The sequence below is a fragment of the Misgurnus anguillicaudatus genome, chromosome 19 (assembly GCF_027580225.2).
Source record: "Misgurnus anguillicaudatus chromosome 19, ASM2758022v2, whole genome shotgun sequence".
Classification (NCBI taxonomy): domain Eukaryota; kingdom Metazoa; phylum Chordata; class Actinopteri; order Cypriniformes; family Cobitidae; genus Misgurnus; species Misgurnus anguillicaudatus.
The window spans coordinates 25,578,923-25,594,824 of record NC_073355.2 but is presented as its reverse complement, the minus strand read 5'-3'; the positions used below and the strand labels follow the sequence as shown (position 1 = coordinate 25,594,824).

The 15,902-nt window shown below is 39.7% G+C and overlaps 2 protein-coding genes across 3 annotated transcripts; both read left to right on the top strand.

Annotated features, from left to right (window-relative positions):
- The first annotated feature begins 81 nt into the window (after positions 1 to 81).
- Positions 82 to 3,212, top strand: mmp25a (matrix metallopeptidase 25a). The gene is made up of 10 exons (XM_055193840.2): positions 82 to 418; positions 626 to 755; positions 866 to 1,022; positions 1,226 to 1,530; positions 1,632 to 1,811; positions 1,904 to 2,000; positions 2,073 to 2,152; positions 2,306 to 2,455; positions 2,552 to 2,830; positions 2,918 to 3,212. Exons 1-10 carry the CDS (start codon positions 329 to 331, stop codon positions 3,064 to 3,066), a joined length of 1,617 nt encoding a protein of 538 aa, XP_055049815.2. The 5' UTR covers positions 82 to 328; the 3' UTR covers positions 3,067 to 3,212.
- Positions 3,213 to 3,594: 382 nt separating this feature from the next.
- srrm2 (serine/arginine repetitive matrix 2) lies at positions 3,595 to 15,687 on the top strand. Of its 2 annotated transcripts, none has more exons than XM_073857242.1 (14): positions 3,595 to 3,801; positions 6,279 to 6,531; positions 6,903 to 6,998; positions 7,119 to 7,305; positions 8,210 to 8,295; positions 8,382 to 8,447; positions 9,025 to 9,054; positions 9,138 to 9,254; positions 10,294 to 10,429; positions 10,526 to 12,471; positions 13,354 to 14,025; positions 14,797 to 14,901; positions 14,994 to 15,101; positions 15,190 to 15,687. In XM_073857242.1, exons 2-14 carry the CDS (start codon positions 6,284 to 6,286, stop codon positions 15,242 to 15,244), a joined length of 3,852 nt encoding a protein of 1,283 aa, XP_073713343.1. In that variant the 5' UTR covers positions 3,595 to 3,801; positions 6,279 to 6,283; the 3' UTR covers positions 15,245 to 15,687. The 2 variants fall into 2 exon arrangements, with proteins under 2 accessions (XP_073713343.1, XP_073713344.1); XM_073857243.1 differs by having other exon boundaries at positions 6,277 to 6,531; positions 9,141 to 9,254.
- The last annotated feature ends 215 nt before the right edge of the window (positions 15,688 to 15,902 follow it).

Genomic DNA, 15,902 nt, shown 5'->3' with positions numbered 1-15,902 from the left:
AAGAGTAAACAGTGATCAGTCAAAAGGTCACACACACAGTCATAAGGGTCACACATTTAGACGGATGTTTAAATCTCCCACTGAGAGTGCGAGCGAGAGAGAGAAAGAGAGAGAGAGATGCAGGAAAGTGTATTGATTAAACCAACACCCAGCCTCACGGGAAGTAATCTGAAACGTTAATGCATGGAACAACATGGCTTCATGGTTGAAGAATACTTCAAATGTTCTGTTACCTTTTGTTTTTTTGCATAGATTTGATTTTTAAATTAATTTAATCAAACACCATAGTGTTACATGTGTGTTTCGTGGATGTCAATATTTAATAAGCATGGCCGCAGTTTTTACAATCTGTGCTGCACTTCTCTGTGTTGTGAGTGCGGGACCTGTGCTTTTGCCGGACCAGTATGCACGAGGAGTGGTAAGAATTTAAAATGTCTGTAAAATAGAAATGAACAATTATTTTAAGTGTACAATATTTTCTATTATATGGTTAAAATAGGTTTATAATATGTATTAAAAGTCTACAAGATACAGCAATTGTTCATCATATTTATATATCTATATCTAGAGAGAGAGAGCACTGCTCCATTTTTCTTGGTATTAAAGTGTATGCGTGTGTGTGTAGGACTGGTTAGTTCGATACGGATATTTGCCATCTCCAGAATCTCTTGGTCGACTTCAGACCAAGGAGAGCATTGAAGAATCTGTCCGTAAAATGCAGCGTTTTGCTGGTATTGAAGAGACAGGGAAACTAGGTAAAGAACATTAATTATCACCAAACTCATTATTTACTTCAACAGTTTCTTATTTATCTGAAATCAGTATGTCATGATATTTCTGCATGTTTACTTTTGTTGCACTTTAGATCATCCCACACTTGAGTTGATGGCCAAACCTCGATGTTCTCTGCCGGACTTCATCAGCTCTAAAAATCTGTATAAGGGAAAGACAAGAGATAGAGGAAACCTGGGGAGATACACTCTGACAGGACTGAGCTGGGATAAGACTGACATAACCTGGAGGTTTGATCTTTACGTTTACAACAATATGTGACAAAGTCTGTAAAATCCAAGCTAAAGTCTCAAAATCTGTGATTTGGAGCATCAAAGTTTAATTACAGGGATTGATTTCAATCTACATATATGTTATATGTATAACCTTGTAATAAATGTTCTCCAGAATATTCCTGTCTAGTAATTCCGCATCCCTTTCTTCTTTTCCCCAGCATGCACAATTTTCCCTCTCCTTCTATTTCTCCTAATCTAAAGCCAGGGCTGGTTAGGCTCATTATGACCTACGCCCTCAAAGTATGGAGTGACGTCACCCCATTGCGTTTCCAAAGAATCAACCCTTCATCATATGGCCCATCACCACAGATAGACATCAATATTACCTTTGCCAGTGGCTACCATGAGGATGGATATGCTTTCGATGGCAAAGGTGGCACACTAGCACATGCATTTTTCCCAGGAAAGGAAGACATTGCAGGTGATGCACACTTTGATGATGGAGAGAGCTGGACATATGGAGGTAAATAAAAATCTGCTTTGTTTGCATTTTTTCTACATGCCTAGATGTTTATGTCATAAATTGAGAGAGAGAGAGATTATAAACATTTTTTTTTTCTACAGACTGGAGCAGCAACTCAGATTTGTTTACAGTTGCAGTGCATGAGTTTGGTCATGCTTTAGGTCTATTGCACTCGTCCTCCAAAGACTCCATCATGAAGCCTTATTATTACGGTCCTGTGGGAGACATGCACAGCTATAAGTTATCCCCTGATGACATAATGGGAATACAGACCCTCTATGGTACGTGCCTAATCTTGTGTACATGAGATATATATAATGACTTTATAAACATGTCTAAAAGTTTGACGTTGTCTCCTTTGTCTACAATTCAGGAAAAAGAGAGGATTTCAATCCTTTTCCGTCTGTTCCTGCACACACAACCACCAATCTACCACACTTCCCAACCTCTCTTCTTCCACATCCTACCCAGTAAGTAACATTATGATGGTGACATTTAAAATTTTAAACAACACTATGTCTCTAATGCTTTTTTTTAACCAGCCCACAAGCATCTGCTGATCGCTGTCAAGGAGGTTTTGATGCTATCGCTAACATTAGACAAGAGGTTTTTTTCTTCAGAGGTATGGCATTCATTTTGGGCAGAATTAATGCATATTATAAACTTATAAAATATATTATTTGTGAACTATAAAATATCAAAAGGACTACATTGGAAATATTAAAGCATTAAAGTCGTGTTCTACAACCTCTTCCTCATCCATCCAAACTATCAGGTCCACACTTTTGGAGAGTGCTTCACTCGGGGTCATTAATGTCCATGACTCCAGCTCTGATCCACAACTTTTGGATCGGTTTACCTCCAGAAATAGACCGAGTTGATGCAGTATACGAGAGAAGAGATGGATATATTGTATTCTTTTCTGGTAGGAGGAAAAAAAATCTAACAGAGACCACAGGCCCATTATTATTATGATCTTTGATTCTAGATCTTTGATAATGGGGACTACTTTTTGTTTCAGGTAATCAGTACTGGGTATTTAAAAACACAGTGTGTCTTCCTGGGTACCCAAGACCACTTGCAGAATGGGGTTTACACACATCTTTGGGAGAGGTTCCAGAGAGAGTTGATGCTGTGTTTGTATGGCCACACAATGGGAAAACCTACCTGTTCAGTGGAGGGGAATACTGGAGGTTTGATGAAACAGGAAAAGAGAGGAAGCTAGAGGATGGGTACCCTAAACTGACCTCAGTCTGGGGGATCCCTTCCCATCCTGATGATATCATTGGATTTCTAGATGGTAAGATTTTTTTATAAATTATAAGGATTTCCATCTGTTTTTTACTCTTAAACCAACTTCAAATAATTTTGTCTAAATGTCCCTCAGGAGAGACATACTTCTTTAAAGGCACAAATTATTGGACGTTAAAAAGAGGAGCACTGGACCAGGAATCTGCATCCCCAAAATCCATAGCTGCTGACTGGATGAAATGTGACATTCTCATTTCACCTCACACACCTGAGATGCCCAAATAAGATAAAGTGTGTTGTGCTAACAACACAGCGACTATGATTGATGTTTTATCAGTTGGAATGTATTCAAAAATCATATTTTTATTCTGATTCTGTCATTGAATTGCTGATAACAGTTATTATAATATATTAAAATGTGTAATTGTTTACTGATTGATTCTGATTTTAAAATGAGTTTCAAATAACGTTTTTTTATCTGCTTAATAAAGTGTATTATTTTCAACAACGTTATCTTTTAATTTTTGTTTTACTACAGATTAAATATTAATACAGTAAAGTTTATTCCAGAAAAAATATTGACTTAAATGTTAAAACCGTAAAGTTTATTCAAGGAAAATATTAACAAATGAAAAATGAACGACTTTATGCGGCACTGCGCAAACCAATCATAATGACGGCACTTACCGCGTTATCGGCTTATAGCCGTCTTTTCAAATCACTCTCGCGATACTTGAACATCATAGGACGATCGAGCTGCGCAGCGCCTCATGAAGTCGACCAGGTGACTTGTGGGAAATGTAGTCCACAGTCATTCCCCGAACATTATCGCGAGGCGGTCACAGTGACGTCCATATGAACTATACCTGTTCATTCTAGTCAACGTTGCGCACATCGTTTTATTTAACAGAAGTAGTTGGACACAGACGCTGCGAAATTTGATTTGGTTTGCTTTAGCTGCTTGGTCTTTGGACTGTGACACTTCTCTTTTTGTTCTCGCCCCGAGCGGGAATCACAGAGGTACGTAGCACACACGTTTCAGAAGCTGAATGACTAGCTAGCATGCTTTACTGTGAATTGGTAATGCTGGTTAGCATCCAGGAGAAATGATCGCACGGCCCAAAATATTGCTATATAGTTTGACTTTTTAAATGATAAAGTGTTGGTCAGGAGTTGAATCTGTTTTACAACAACACTAAAAATAGTGTTGATCAACAGACAATGGTAAGTTACAGAGGTAGCATTAGCAGTGAAGGCCTCGGCCTTTTGCTGGTTTGAGAATCAGTGGTCTGATTTTGTGGTCACTCACGATACAGTGGGTCTCAAAACAGCTGCCTAATGTTACCTATACAGTATTAGACAACTTAAGGAGCGTTTAAATCATGCCCTAAAATTATGTTAAACTAGGCGTCTACTTAGTTTTTGAGACCCCTGATAAGTTGGTGCGATTGGTCTTGTGATGTGATAGTACAGAATATTTCCATACAGTATTCACTTTTATTTATGCATTTTCTTTAACAACAGACCATTTTTAGTGTTTGTACATATCCATTGCACTTATTAGTAAGAACAAATAAGTATGTTTTATCGCAACAATCATTTACTAAATACTGCTTTCATCTCTTAAAGTTAGTCAGATGGTCTCATGGGATATAACGTTAGAGTAATTCAGGTGATTCCAATTTCTGACTGAGTCATGTTAAAGATAAAATGCATAGTCTGTATGTTCCCTAACTATACAGTGTGTTTTAAGACTGCACATTGAGTGGATAAAACCGGTTAAGGATTGTGCTTTTTAACGTTAAGCAGTATCAGATTAGTGTGTTAAGTTGTTCCTGATTTTCCTGGTCGCTTGTCAGTCCTAATAAATGCTTTTGTCACTTTATTGTGACAAATCTATAAAGATAAACAACACAAACAAAACAAGTACAGGTTTATTTCTATAACTTTAAAACTATTACCATTATGTTTTTGTATTGTTGCACTCTTAACACATTTAAAGCAGGCCATTTACAGTTGGGATCAAAATTATTCAACCCCCTTGACCTGATTTTCGTAGAACAAAATTTCATAAAAAAATTAAACCGAGGCATCAGCAAACTATTATAGAAAGGTTATTGAAAGGTTATTGAAGTGATAGTTTAGCAAAACATGAAAATTACCTCATGATTTACTCGCCCTCAAGACAACCGACATATGACCATCATCTTTCAGACTTAAATAATTTGAGTTATTTTGGAAAATGATTTATAACGGTAGAAAACAGGGTTCACGACTTTGGAGCCTGAAAATGTGCATCCATACTTCACAGAACTAATCCAAACGGCTCTAGGGGGTTAATAAAGGCCTTCTGCGGGTAATTGATGTGATTTAAATATCTACATTTAAAACCATATAAACAACCGCTTTGTGGCAGAGATGTTTCATAAGGGACAAAAATATAGCTTATTTTTGTCCTAGATTTAATAGATGCAGACAATGCTGTCGTACATCCCAGCATACACTTCCATACACTTTTATTTATTAATTTAGCAGATGCTTTTTTGCAGAGCTACCAAAATTGAGGACTATATTTAAACATAAAAAATTTGTCCATTTAAATGTGACCACAACACTAACTGTAGGTTCACACCAGACGCGAGTTGAACGATTTGCATGAGTAGATGACAAACAAAGACACGATCAGACGCGTCATTCGCATCGCCCCACGCGATGACGCGATATGGGTGACACGTTTGCTGCAAAAACATGCACTATTCGTCTCAAACGCGTCTTCTTCCAAGTTGAAAATACTCAACTCGAGCGAAAAATTAAGTTAAATCCCGCGAGTAATCTAGAGCGAGTAATGCGATGCTACGCATTGGGTGTGTACTTCGTGTCATGCAAAATTTTTGCTCGAATTCAATATTTTCAACTTGGGCAAAGACGCGTTTGATGCGAATAGCGCCTGTTTTCTCAGCACAGGGACGCGTCTGATCGCGTCTTTGCATTGACTTTGTATGTAATCTACTCGCGCAAATCCTTGAACTTGCGTCTGGTGTGAACCCACAGTAAGTTTGTAAAAATGTACAATAGCATGAAATGTACAAGCCTGAAAGGAGATCATCTTGAAATCAAAACAGAAGTTTTTTGGCTTTAAGTATGAATATGTTAGCCCCAAGGATATCTCTAAATAAGTGTGCTTCAAAACATTAACATAATGTGCATTTAGAAGACAAAAGCAATTCAAAACCTACACCCGTTGCATGTCCACCAGTACGGATTGGCTATTTATATTACATCATTCTGCATTTCAGCTTCTAATCATATTACACATTGTAAGGTAAACTAAATGCTATTAGGCGAGGAGGCACTCATTGTGTCCCGTTCTAACTTTTTAGACGATGATGATGCATCAAACAAAGCTTTGCATTTCAGGGCACCTCAGTGGGTCTTTAATAAAACCGTTAAAATGGTGTTTAATTTGTAACTAAAGTCTTATTTTTACCCTCTCAGAGCAGTGATGTATAACGGTATCGGGCTGACCACACCGAGGGGCAGTGGCACTAACGGCTACGTTCAGAGGAACCTGTCCAGTGTACGTGTGAAGAGGACCAGAGATGAGCGTGGAGGAGAGAGGGACGAGAAGGACAGAGAGAGGCTGGAGAGCCAGCTGAACAGACAGCCTAATGCCGAGATCCTGGAGCACCAGAGGAAAAGGCAGCTGGAGGTGAAATGTGCTGAGCTGCAGGACATGATGGAGGAGCAGGGGTAAGATGAGCGAAAATGTATGAAGATTTCACTTTAGATCACTGCTACTGGATGTTACAAGCAGAAATCTCTCCTGTCAATTATACATGATTAAGTGCAACAAATGTTTTACAACCCTGATGCTGAGTGTTTAAATATGTTTAAGTTGTGAATGTCACAGTCTATTGATCGGCTAACATTTTCACATCTTGTAAAGCATATAATGCCACTGTGTACTTACTCAGATTATATAAGTAGAAAAGGAAATCATGTGCACCAATATTATCAATTGATCTGTATGCTGACCTCAAGCATATGGTTGTTTAAGTGTTATAAGAATGCTGAAGGATTGAGGAGATTTATAAGAGGGACATTTTCATTCTGTGTTGCAGGTACTCAGCAGAGGAGATCGAGGAGAAGGTCAACACATTTCGTATGATGTTGCAAGAAAGAGAAGAACCTGCACCTGCAGCAACGGAAAGGGCAGCGTAAGTACTGCTGTGCAGTTTTAGAAATGCATTGAGTTTAAGTGGACCTTTTAAGGTATTTATGAAGTAATATTTCCATGTACCATCAAAAGTTTCCCTCATTCTCTTTAAATCTTGTAGTGTAACTGAGACTCATGCTCTGGCAGCTGCTAACCAGCAAAAGAATGACCGCTTGAAAGAGGCATTCGGCATCAGCTCCGACTATGTTGATGGCTCATCTTTTCATCCTGAACGGAAGGAGCGAGAGAAAGAGAAGAGAGAGCAGGAGAGACTGGAAAGAGAAAAGCAACAGCAGCAGAAATATCAGTGAGTAGATTGAGAGGATATTTTAGTATTGGCATTAGACATTGGCATTTTGTAGACATTGTGCCGTTAGTGCAAGACTTTTTGTTATAGGATTTTGTGTTACACAACAGGTATCTATTACATTGAGGCTCAGTCGCTCCATCAAATTATAATTTGGCCTGCAGTTTTCTTAAATGATCAAGATTATGTGGGTATGTAGATTTAAATAATTATTGTTTAACATACTGCATTATTTTTTCCCCTGAAAACTAAAATAAATTCTTAAAAGATTAGTCATTTATTTTTATATTTTTTATGGAGATTGGTTCTTGTGGGGAGAAACAAGAGGGCAAAAACATGCCTGTTTTTATATCTTTTTGTTAGGTGGTTAAGTAATCTGTTATTCTGTCCAAAGATGTTTTGAGAATCTTTCATCTTACTGTTGGCACTGTAAAACTGGTCCTGTGGATTTTATTTTTTAAATCTATCATTTTCATTACCCTGTTTTTTCAATTACAAATGTTTATGTTTATTACTTGCACTACTGCCCACACGGTTATGTTTTACTGGAAAATAAAACTGCCTTTTGGGGTCCGACTCAATTTTAGACTTTTAATAATTAATCTTATTAGGGCAGTTTCCCAGACAGGGTTTATCCTGCTCCCAGACTAAAATGCATAAACACCTTGCACTGACATCTTATCATTAACATATATCAGTGCCATTGTTTTGTCTCAAGATGCACACCAATATTGTTTTAGATAAGGCATGTTTGTTTAAACTACTTAAATGTCCTAATATAACTAAGGCCTAGTCCTGGATTAACCTGTCCTGGAAACTGCCCCATTGAGTCTTACTGAGCAGTGTTATAGTTAATCTTTATTACCTTGTATTGACTCTATTGTTTCCCTCATGTCGTTTCTCAGATAATCAAGTCTGATAATTCAGATTCATCCCCTGATCGAAAAAAGAGCCGGAAGAAGAAGAGGAAGAAAAACAAAAGCAGAGACAGGTAAGCTAGGGACTGTGAAACAGACATGCATGTCAGCGGTTTAAACTAAACAATATTATTAAATAGATTTTTTTCTTACCTCATAGCTCTGAGAGCCCCTCACCCTCCCCTCAACGGGAAAAGAAAAAAGACAAGAAGAAGAAAAAGAAAAGGTTTCAATTAAAATTTTTCTTATTAGCAGTATACTGTTTATACATGGGGTTTGTGGCGTAAGCTGTGCCACCTTGTAAAAATTTTCTCTATGCAAAGAGAAATGAAATTATAAAACTAATACACTTTGATATATCTCATGGTATCTGTTATTTAACCTGTTAGAAGAAAAAAGTGTCTAGAAATGTAAAAAACTGCTATAAATAATAATAGAAATGTCTGATATGGTTAAAGTTTTAATTTATAAATATTTCATTTTAAGTAGAAAATTTGTTTTTGAAAAACTGTACATAGTGACTGAGAAACAAAGCTTATTTTCTGACACCGCTTACCCCACTATCCCATTAGATTTATATATGACTACTATAAAGTGTGACCCCTGTCTGTAAAACTCGGCGTTCTGTGAAAATATAACCTTGATATCTTTAGTATTGACCGGATAAGGCTATGTCAAAGATTGAAATTAAACATTTATGCTCCTAATCTTCTAATTATGAGACTCAAGCCTGAATTCACAGACAGAGCCACAAATATCAGACTGAATTTTAACTTAATTAACAAGCACATCTTTGATTTTAGGGAGGAGTCCGTGAAGAGTGACACTGAGAGGTAAGTTATCCTCTGCCGTTAGTGTCAGCGATGTGTTTACGACTGTAATGTTATATATAAATGTTAAAATCTTTGTCTTACAGCAGTTCATCAGATGACAAAGAAACCTCCAGAAGAAAAAGGAAACAAAGTGAAAATGAGACACCACCTCCCAGTAAGAGCCGCAAGCGTCAGAGTGCCTCCTCCAGCCCAGCTCGCAGGTATCATGGAGCAAACCTTTTGTCAGGTTCTTTAAATCTTTCCCCGCCATTGATGAGTTATCTTGTCAATTAAGAGAAAACGTATGCATTAAAAAAAACTTCTTCCTGATTCATGTTTATGTACCGCGATTATTCACCCAAATTTATGAAAAAACTGAACCCAAAACGTTATTTACTAAATGTAAGCTCTGTGTATGTTTTGATAATCATTCTGAATCTGATCTCTAACAAATTTCCTTCACAAAAATGCCAATATTTCAGCTTTTTGCTAAAAAACATTTTTAAAGAAAAATACCCATGTTTAAAGGGACACTTCACCCATTTGCATTAAGCTTTGTATAGTTAGAACCCCAGTCATGTTTTTGAATGGTCATGCATCATTTCCTCAGTTGCCGCTGAGACATGAGAAATACAGAATTCAGTGTTGCACTTCCTATTTTCAATGATGCAAAAATCATCATTTTGCATCATTGAAAGAAGGAAGTCCAATATCTTTGTTTGTTTGTTTGAAAGCAGAGGGTCTGTTCTTTCATTTGATATATTTGTATGTTTATATATTTTTAGAAGAGAATTTTCCTGGAAGGCATTTTGTGAAACTTTTTGTGAAAATCACAAAAAATGCTGCCGGGCAACTTATAAAAAATTGGCTGGCGGGGAATGAGTTACAAAAAACCCTTAAATAGGTTATTATCCCTTTAAAAAAATCCTCCCTGTCTTAAATACATTGTTTAAATTGTTGAAATAGGTTGGATAAAAGGCTTTTTCAACTTTCGAGATGGTATCATGTATTATAAATTGTCTTCAATTGAAAAGCCAACGAACAAAAACTGTCATCAACAGTCTAATGTCAACACACAGACAGAAAGTATATATATGTAATTACTTATATTTGTTGTGGCGCAGTATGTCAGATTCAACACAAAACCCCTTAAATGATTAATTACTAAATCACAAACATATATATGTTTTATTGACAACACTATTGAACAAAAACTTAAACTTAAAAAGATAATACAATATGCCTGCTTTTTATTTTCAGTCGATCCCCTCAGAGACGGCAGCAGCAGCCGAATAAATCAGACTCTCGTGCAGAGGAGGGAAGGAGAGGAAGATCCCCAGACAGAAGGTGGCGTGACCACAGTGAGGAACATCCAAAAAGGATAGAAGTAAGAGAGGTAAGGTGTTTGTAAGATTTGTCATTGCAGTCCCTCTCCATATGCAATCTGCGTTTTATAGATTTTCATATATATTTTTGTCTGCCCCACTCTTAGAAGTCGCCAAGACGCTCAAGAACCCCTGACCACAACAAAAGAGACAAAGATAGAGAACGTGAGCGACAGCAAGTACAAGAAAAATCTCAGAAGAAACGACATGACTCTTCGTCTCCATCGTCACCACGAAAACAGCAGAGGAACAGAGGACAACGGGGTGAAGATATTGAGAAACCTCCTCAAACAAGACTGCACGATTCCTCATCTTCGTCTCCACCGCGGAAACAGCAGCGTGACAAACGACAACAGAGCGAGGAGAGAGAGAAACCCTCTCAAAGGAAAAGACACGACTCTTCATCTCGATCTCCATCTCCTAAGCAGCAGAGAGACATGAGGCGACGAAGCGTGGATGAGAGGAGAAAACCCATAGGTCAAAAAAGACAAGACTCATCCAAATCTCGGTCTCCCTCTCCACAGAAAAACAGGACGAGAAGAGGACGCAGTGGAGAGAAAGAGACAGCAGCTTCTTCGCGGGTTCTCGCAGACAGATCAAGAGAGAGACTGAGGAATAATGATAGAGATACTTTCTCATCTAGTAGAAAGGGCGATCAAGGACGTGAGAGGAACCGATCTGGTGACTCCAACTCTCCTGCCAAACGTTCACCTTACTCCAATGGTAGACAAAAAGAACAAGATCACGAACGAGAGAAACAACGAGAAGAACAGAGAGAAAAGGAACGAAGAATGCAGGAGGAGATGAAGGAAGAAGCTAGGAAAAAAGGCAGGGAGAGTGAAAGGGAAAAAGAGAGGAATCGTCATAGTGATACCAAGATAGAGGAGGTGGCCAGGAAGTCTATCTCCAGCAGTCAGCCTGAAGACCGACGAGGTGCCAGAGGAAGTGAGACAGAGGTACAAGAGAGAGAGAAAAAAGACAGGAAAATGGAGGAGGACAGAAGGCAAGTAAGAGCTCAGGAGCGGAGGAGTCCTCAGGATAGGGATCATGATCAAAAAAAGGAGAAACGGGTGGAAAAGGAAAAGCCTGGGAAGAAAGAAAAGGCTAAAGCTGTTAGCAGTAGCAGCAGCAGCAGTAGTAGTAGTAGTAGCAGCAGCAGCAGCAGCAGTGATAGTGACAGTGACAGCTCATCATCATCCTCCTCCTCTTCATCATCATCTTCGTCTTCTGATGATGAGAAAAAGAAAAGTTCAAAAGATAGCAGTGGTGCTGGTAAATCAGTGCCTCATGCTGTCATTGCTCAAGCTATTGCACGTCGAGAAAAGGAGAACAGAGGAAGGGATGTAGAGAGTGATGACGCCAGGAGATCACACCCTCCCATACAAAGACAGAACTCGCCTCCTGAACCAATGAGAAAAGATGATGTAGATAAGCGAAATAGGGACGTGGACAGAGACAGGAGGCCTGCGCACTCCCCTCCTCCATCCACAGGACCTCAAAGGACCATCCAGTCAGAAAAAGACAGGGAGCGTGGAAAAGAGAGGTACACTCCTACCGAAAGCTCTAGCCCACCTCCTTCACCCCCTCAGAGAGGTAGAGAAAGAGGAGCCCTGGGTGGAGGCAGGTACACACCTACAGAAGAGACATCTCAAATTAAAGAACCCGAAAGGCCAAGAGATAGAGGTAGTGAGCGGTATAGCCCATCAGACCTGGAACGAGAAACTACACGCTTCTCTCCTGCCAGAGGAAGGGATCGACCGAGTGATCGAAATACAGAGGTCTCACAGGTAAGGGTATCTCGTCCCTCACCGAAGCGTACTCCACCGCGACAGTACCAGGATCTGCCGCGCTCCCGTTCTCCCAGCCCAAGACGAGGAATGAGGAGACCGCCACGCAACTCATCCCCTCCTCGACGGGACCAGAGCCGTGAACGTTTTAGAGAAAGAGAGAGGGAACGATTTCGACCACGGGCAGAGAATAGAGAGCGTTCCAGGGAGAGAAGAACAAGGAGCAGCAGATCCAGAAGTCCTCGTAGACAAAGTCCTTTCTATAGGTTAGAAAAATTAATAGGTTTTTGTCATTATTTTTCACATACCCTAAATTGTTGGTGCTCCTCCATGTGCCACTTTTTTGAAACGCATACATTTTTTTAAAAAGCTCATTGTTCTGAAAAGCGTAATGTGCTCTGATCAGCTATCCAGTGCATTGTGATTGGCCGAATACCTCAAGCCTGTGACGGAAATGTTACGCCCTTACCTGTGGCGGCCGGTGACTTCTTTTTCGAGGACGCTCGATGCGAAGTTCATCACAACATGTATGTAGCTTGTCATGTTCGTAATTTCAAAATATGTGTTCTGCGCTTTGAGAGATTGTGTGTGCATCACGTGTCTTATCAAAATAAGTGCATGCTGGAGACACGTCTAAAGGGTTTATGATAAAAGAGACGCTCGCGTTTGCCAGATACTCGCATTATCAGAGTTTACTGTTAAGGGAGTGTCTAGCGTGTATTTTAGGAACGTGAGCGTCTCTTTAATCATAAACAATTTTGACGCGTGTGCATCAGGCACTTGTTTTGGCGGGACACGTGATGCACACAGGATCTCTCGACACTCAGGACACATATTTTGGAAAAGGGAACCACACACGTGACAATCCGAACACTTATTTTGAATTAGCGCATCCTCGGAAGAGCAGTCACGAGCCGCCACTGGCCCTTACCATATTTGGTTTATCCACGACATGGTGCCGGCAAGAATACTAAAGCCAGAATTAAAGTTACGCTGTCTTTTTTTGCGTATACGTTTGGCCGGTGTTATGCAAATCTTAAAACACAGTGACGTAGATATGTGGGGGCTTATTTGAATATAGAGGCATAAAAGAGTATTAAACATGAAATTGCATCATATGACCCCTTCAAACGACTTTCTCCATCCAGGTCTCGTCGCTCGCCTTCTCCAGTACGTCGCCGCAGAAGTAGTCGATCCTTATCAAGAGAAAGACAAAGGGAGAGGGAGCAGGAGAGGAGGAATCAAGAGAAGCAGCGTGAACAGGACCGAGAGAGAGATAGAGAGAGAGAACAGAGAATGAGGGCACCTCCCAAAAATCCTACTCCTCCACGCCGTTCTGCATCATCATCCTCCTCTTCCAGTTCATCATCATCATCCTCACCATCTCCCCAAAGGCCGGTGAGGGATCTGAAGTCCACAGATGCAGATAAAGAGAGAACGAGAGAAAGTGATGGACGCACAAGTAACAGGCAACCAGAACGAAACGCCAAACAGCCGCCCCCCTCTCCTCCTCGTCGTTCTCCCTTCCGTGAACTTCCCGCTCGCTCTAGATCACCGAATGGCAACCAGTCACAAAGCAGGGATCCACCAGGTGACCGATTGACAGGCCAGTCCCCATCATCTACCCATGAGAGGCAACAAATCGAGCAGTCAACAAAAGGAAAGAAACCAGTGAATGGGAAACCAGAGGAGCAGAAGAGCAGGAGAAGCAGCTCAAGTTCTTCCTCGTCATCTTCCTCATCATCTTCCTCGTCTTCATCTTCATCCTCTTCTTCCTCATCCTCATCATCAGACAGCTCTGACTCTGAGGAAGAGAAAGGGTAAGTGCTGTAATTTATTAAACGTATGCACAACTAGCATATAAATGTGTGTATCTGTCATGAAAAGGTTTTACTTGTGATTGGTACACCTATGCCTTTGCTGAAAAATTAAAGGGGCATTCCACTTTTTTTGAAAATAGGCTCATTTTCCAGCTCCCCTAGAGTTAAACATTTGATTTTTACCGTTTTGGAATCCATTCAGCTGATCTACGGGTCTGGCGGTACCACTTTTAGCATAACTTGGCATAATCCATTGAATCTGAATAGACCATTAGCATTGCAATAAAAAATGAGCAATGTTTCGATATTTTTCCTATTTAAAAAAACTACATCGTTACACTGTGTACTAAGACCGACTGTAAAATTTAAAGTTGTGATTTTCTAGGCCGGTATGGCTAGGAACTATACTCTCATTCCGACGTAATAATCAAGGACTTTGCTGTCATACAATGGCTGCCGCAGGTGGTTTGATTACGCAGTGCCCGAAAATAGTCCCGTTGGTAACGTTCAATAGCAGGGGACTATTTTTGGGAACTGTGTAATATCTTTGCGCCGCTGCAGCCATGGTATGGCAGCAAAGTCCTTGATCAAATATTTAACTCTAGGGGAGCTGGAAAATGAGCCTATTTTCAAAAAAGTGGAGTGTCCCTTTAAAAGCCGTTGAAGAATTCTTTTGGAATAGGATTATGACACCCTAAGTCAACCTGTGAAGTGTATAAAAACTCTTTCCTACATCAATAGGTTTTTGAATTTTTTTGTTTTATCTCGCAGTGGTGACAAAACAAGTAAAAATAAGGATTCTGGCAAGACAACAAAACGCAAAGCTGCCTCTTCGTCGTCATCATCTTCAGAAAGTGAGCAAGAAAAGAATAAAAGGTATAACGTATTGCCTGACTATTTACTTCATGTTTTATTAACACTGTCCATTTATGTACTTTGAAAGGACTAATTTTATTCAAATTCCACAGTCCACCACGGCCCAAAAGGGTGCCAGCAGATTCACTTAGAGACTCTACGTCACTTAGTTATTCCCCTCCAGCAAGACAACAAAGATCTGCACGATCTCCTCCGCGACGGTCAGTTCAGTACAAATTTTAATGAAACACTGATCATTTTAATCTCTGTTCCAACATTAATCCTTATTCTCTCTCCGTTTCTGTTCAGCATTACAAGCAGAAGGTCAAGAAGCCGATCTCCAGACACTCGAAGGAGAAAATAGTAAACACCTTTTTGTTTTGTGGACTTGCATATCTGTCTTTCGATGAACTAGATCCGAGAGACTCCTGAGGAGAAGATTAAATGTGACCTGTTGCAGTGGTGACTGTTCATCCAGTACTAGCAGCAGAAGGTCTCTCAAAACCTTTAACTCATCTCAGAGGGGAGGATTTATTTTTACTTTTAATATGGTGTAATTAATGTTTATGGAGAGACGCTAAACCTCTTATCACCTACAGCTCTGTGCCATCAGATGCTGGACAATGTTTGTACACACACACAAAAACAAAATCACAAATATGTCCAGTGCTTTTCTGTCTGCTATATTGATCTGAATGTCTGTAATTGGGTGATCAAAATGTTTTGTTCCAATGTATGTGGACAGAATCTTTCCCTTTTTGTTTCTTTGTGGAAAAATCTGAATAATAAAATGGCAGTTCAATCTTTTGTCTGAACTCTCTTTGCCTTACATAAAGAAGTTGTTTAGCACACGGAAAATTGTTTAATCACATAACGAATTGTATATCCTTTGAAGACTTGCATTTAAGTCCACCAACCCCTTCAAAATAACGACTTCATGAGGTGCTGTAAGAACCGACGGCGGATAACGTCAAAGTACCGCGAGAGCAATCTGAGAAACTATACAGAGGACTCGCTCTCGC

Coding starts and splice junctions, on each gene's coding strand:
- srrm2 (XM_073857242.1), top strand. CDS start 6,284: ATGTATAACGGTATCGGGCTGACCACACCGAGGGGCAGTGGCACTAAC. Junction 10,430..10,525: donor AAAGGATAGAAGTAAGAGAG/GTAAGGTGTTTG, acceptor CCCCACTCTTAG/AAGTCGCCAAGACGCTCAAG. Junction 14,026..14,796: donor GACTCTGAGGAAGAGAAAGG/GTAAGTGCTGTA, acceptor TTTATCTCGCAG/TGGTGACAAAACAAGTAAAA.
- mmp25a (XM_055193840.2), top strand. CDS start 329: ATGGCCGCAGTTTTTACAATCTGTGCTGCACTTCTCTGTGTTGTGAGT. Junction 2,001..2,072: donor CTTCTTCCACATCCTACCCA/GTAAGTAACATT, acceptor TTTTTTAACCAG/CCCACAAGCATCTGCTGATC. Junction 2,456..2,551: donor ATATATTGTATTCTTTTCTG/GTAGGAGGAAAA, acceptor TTTTTGTTTCAG/GTAATCAGTACTGGGTATTT.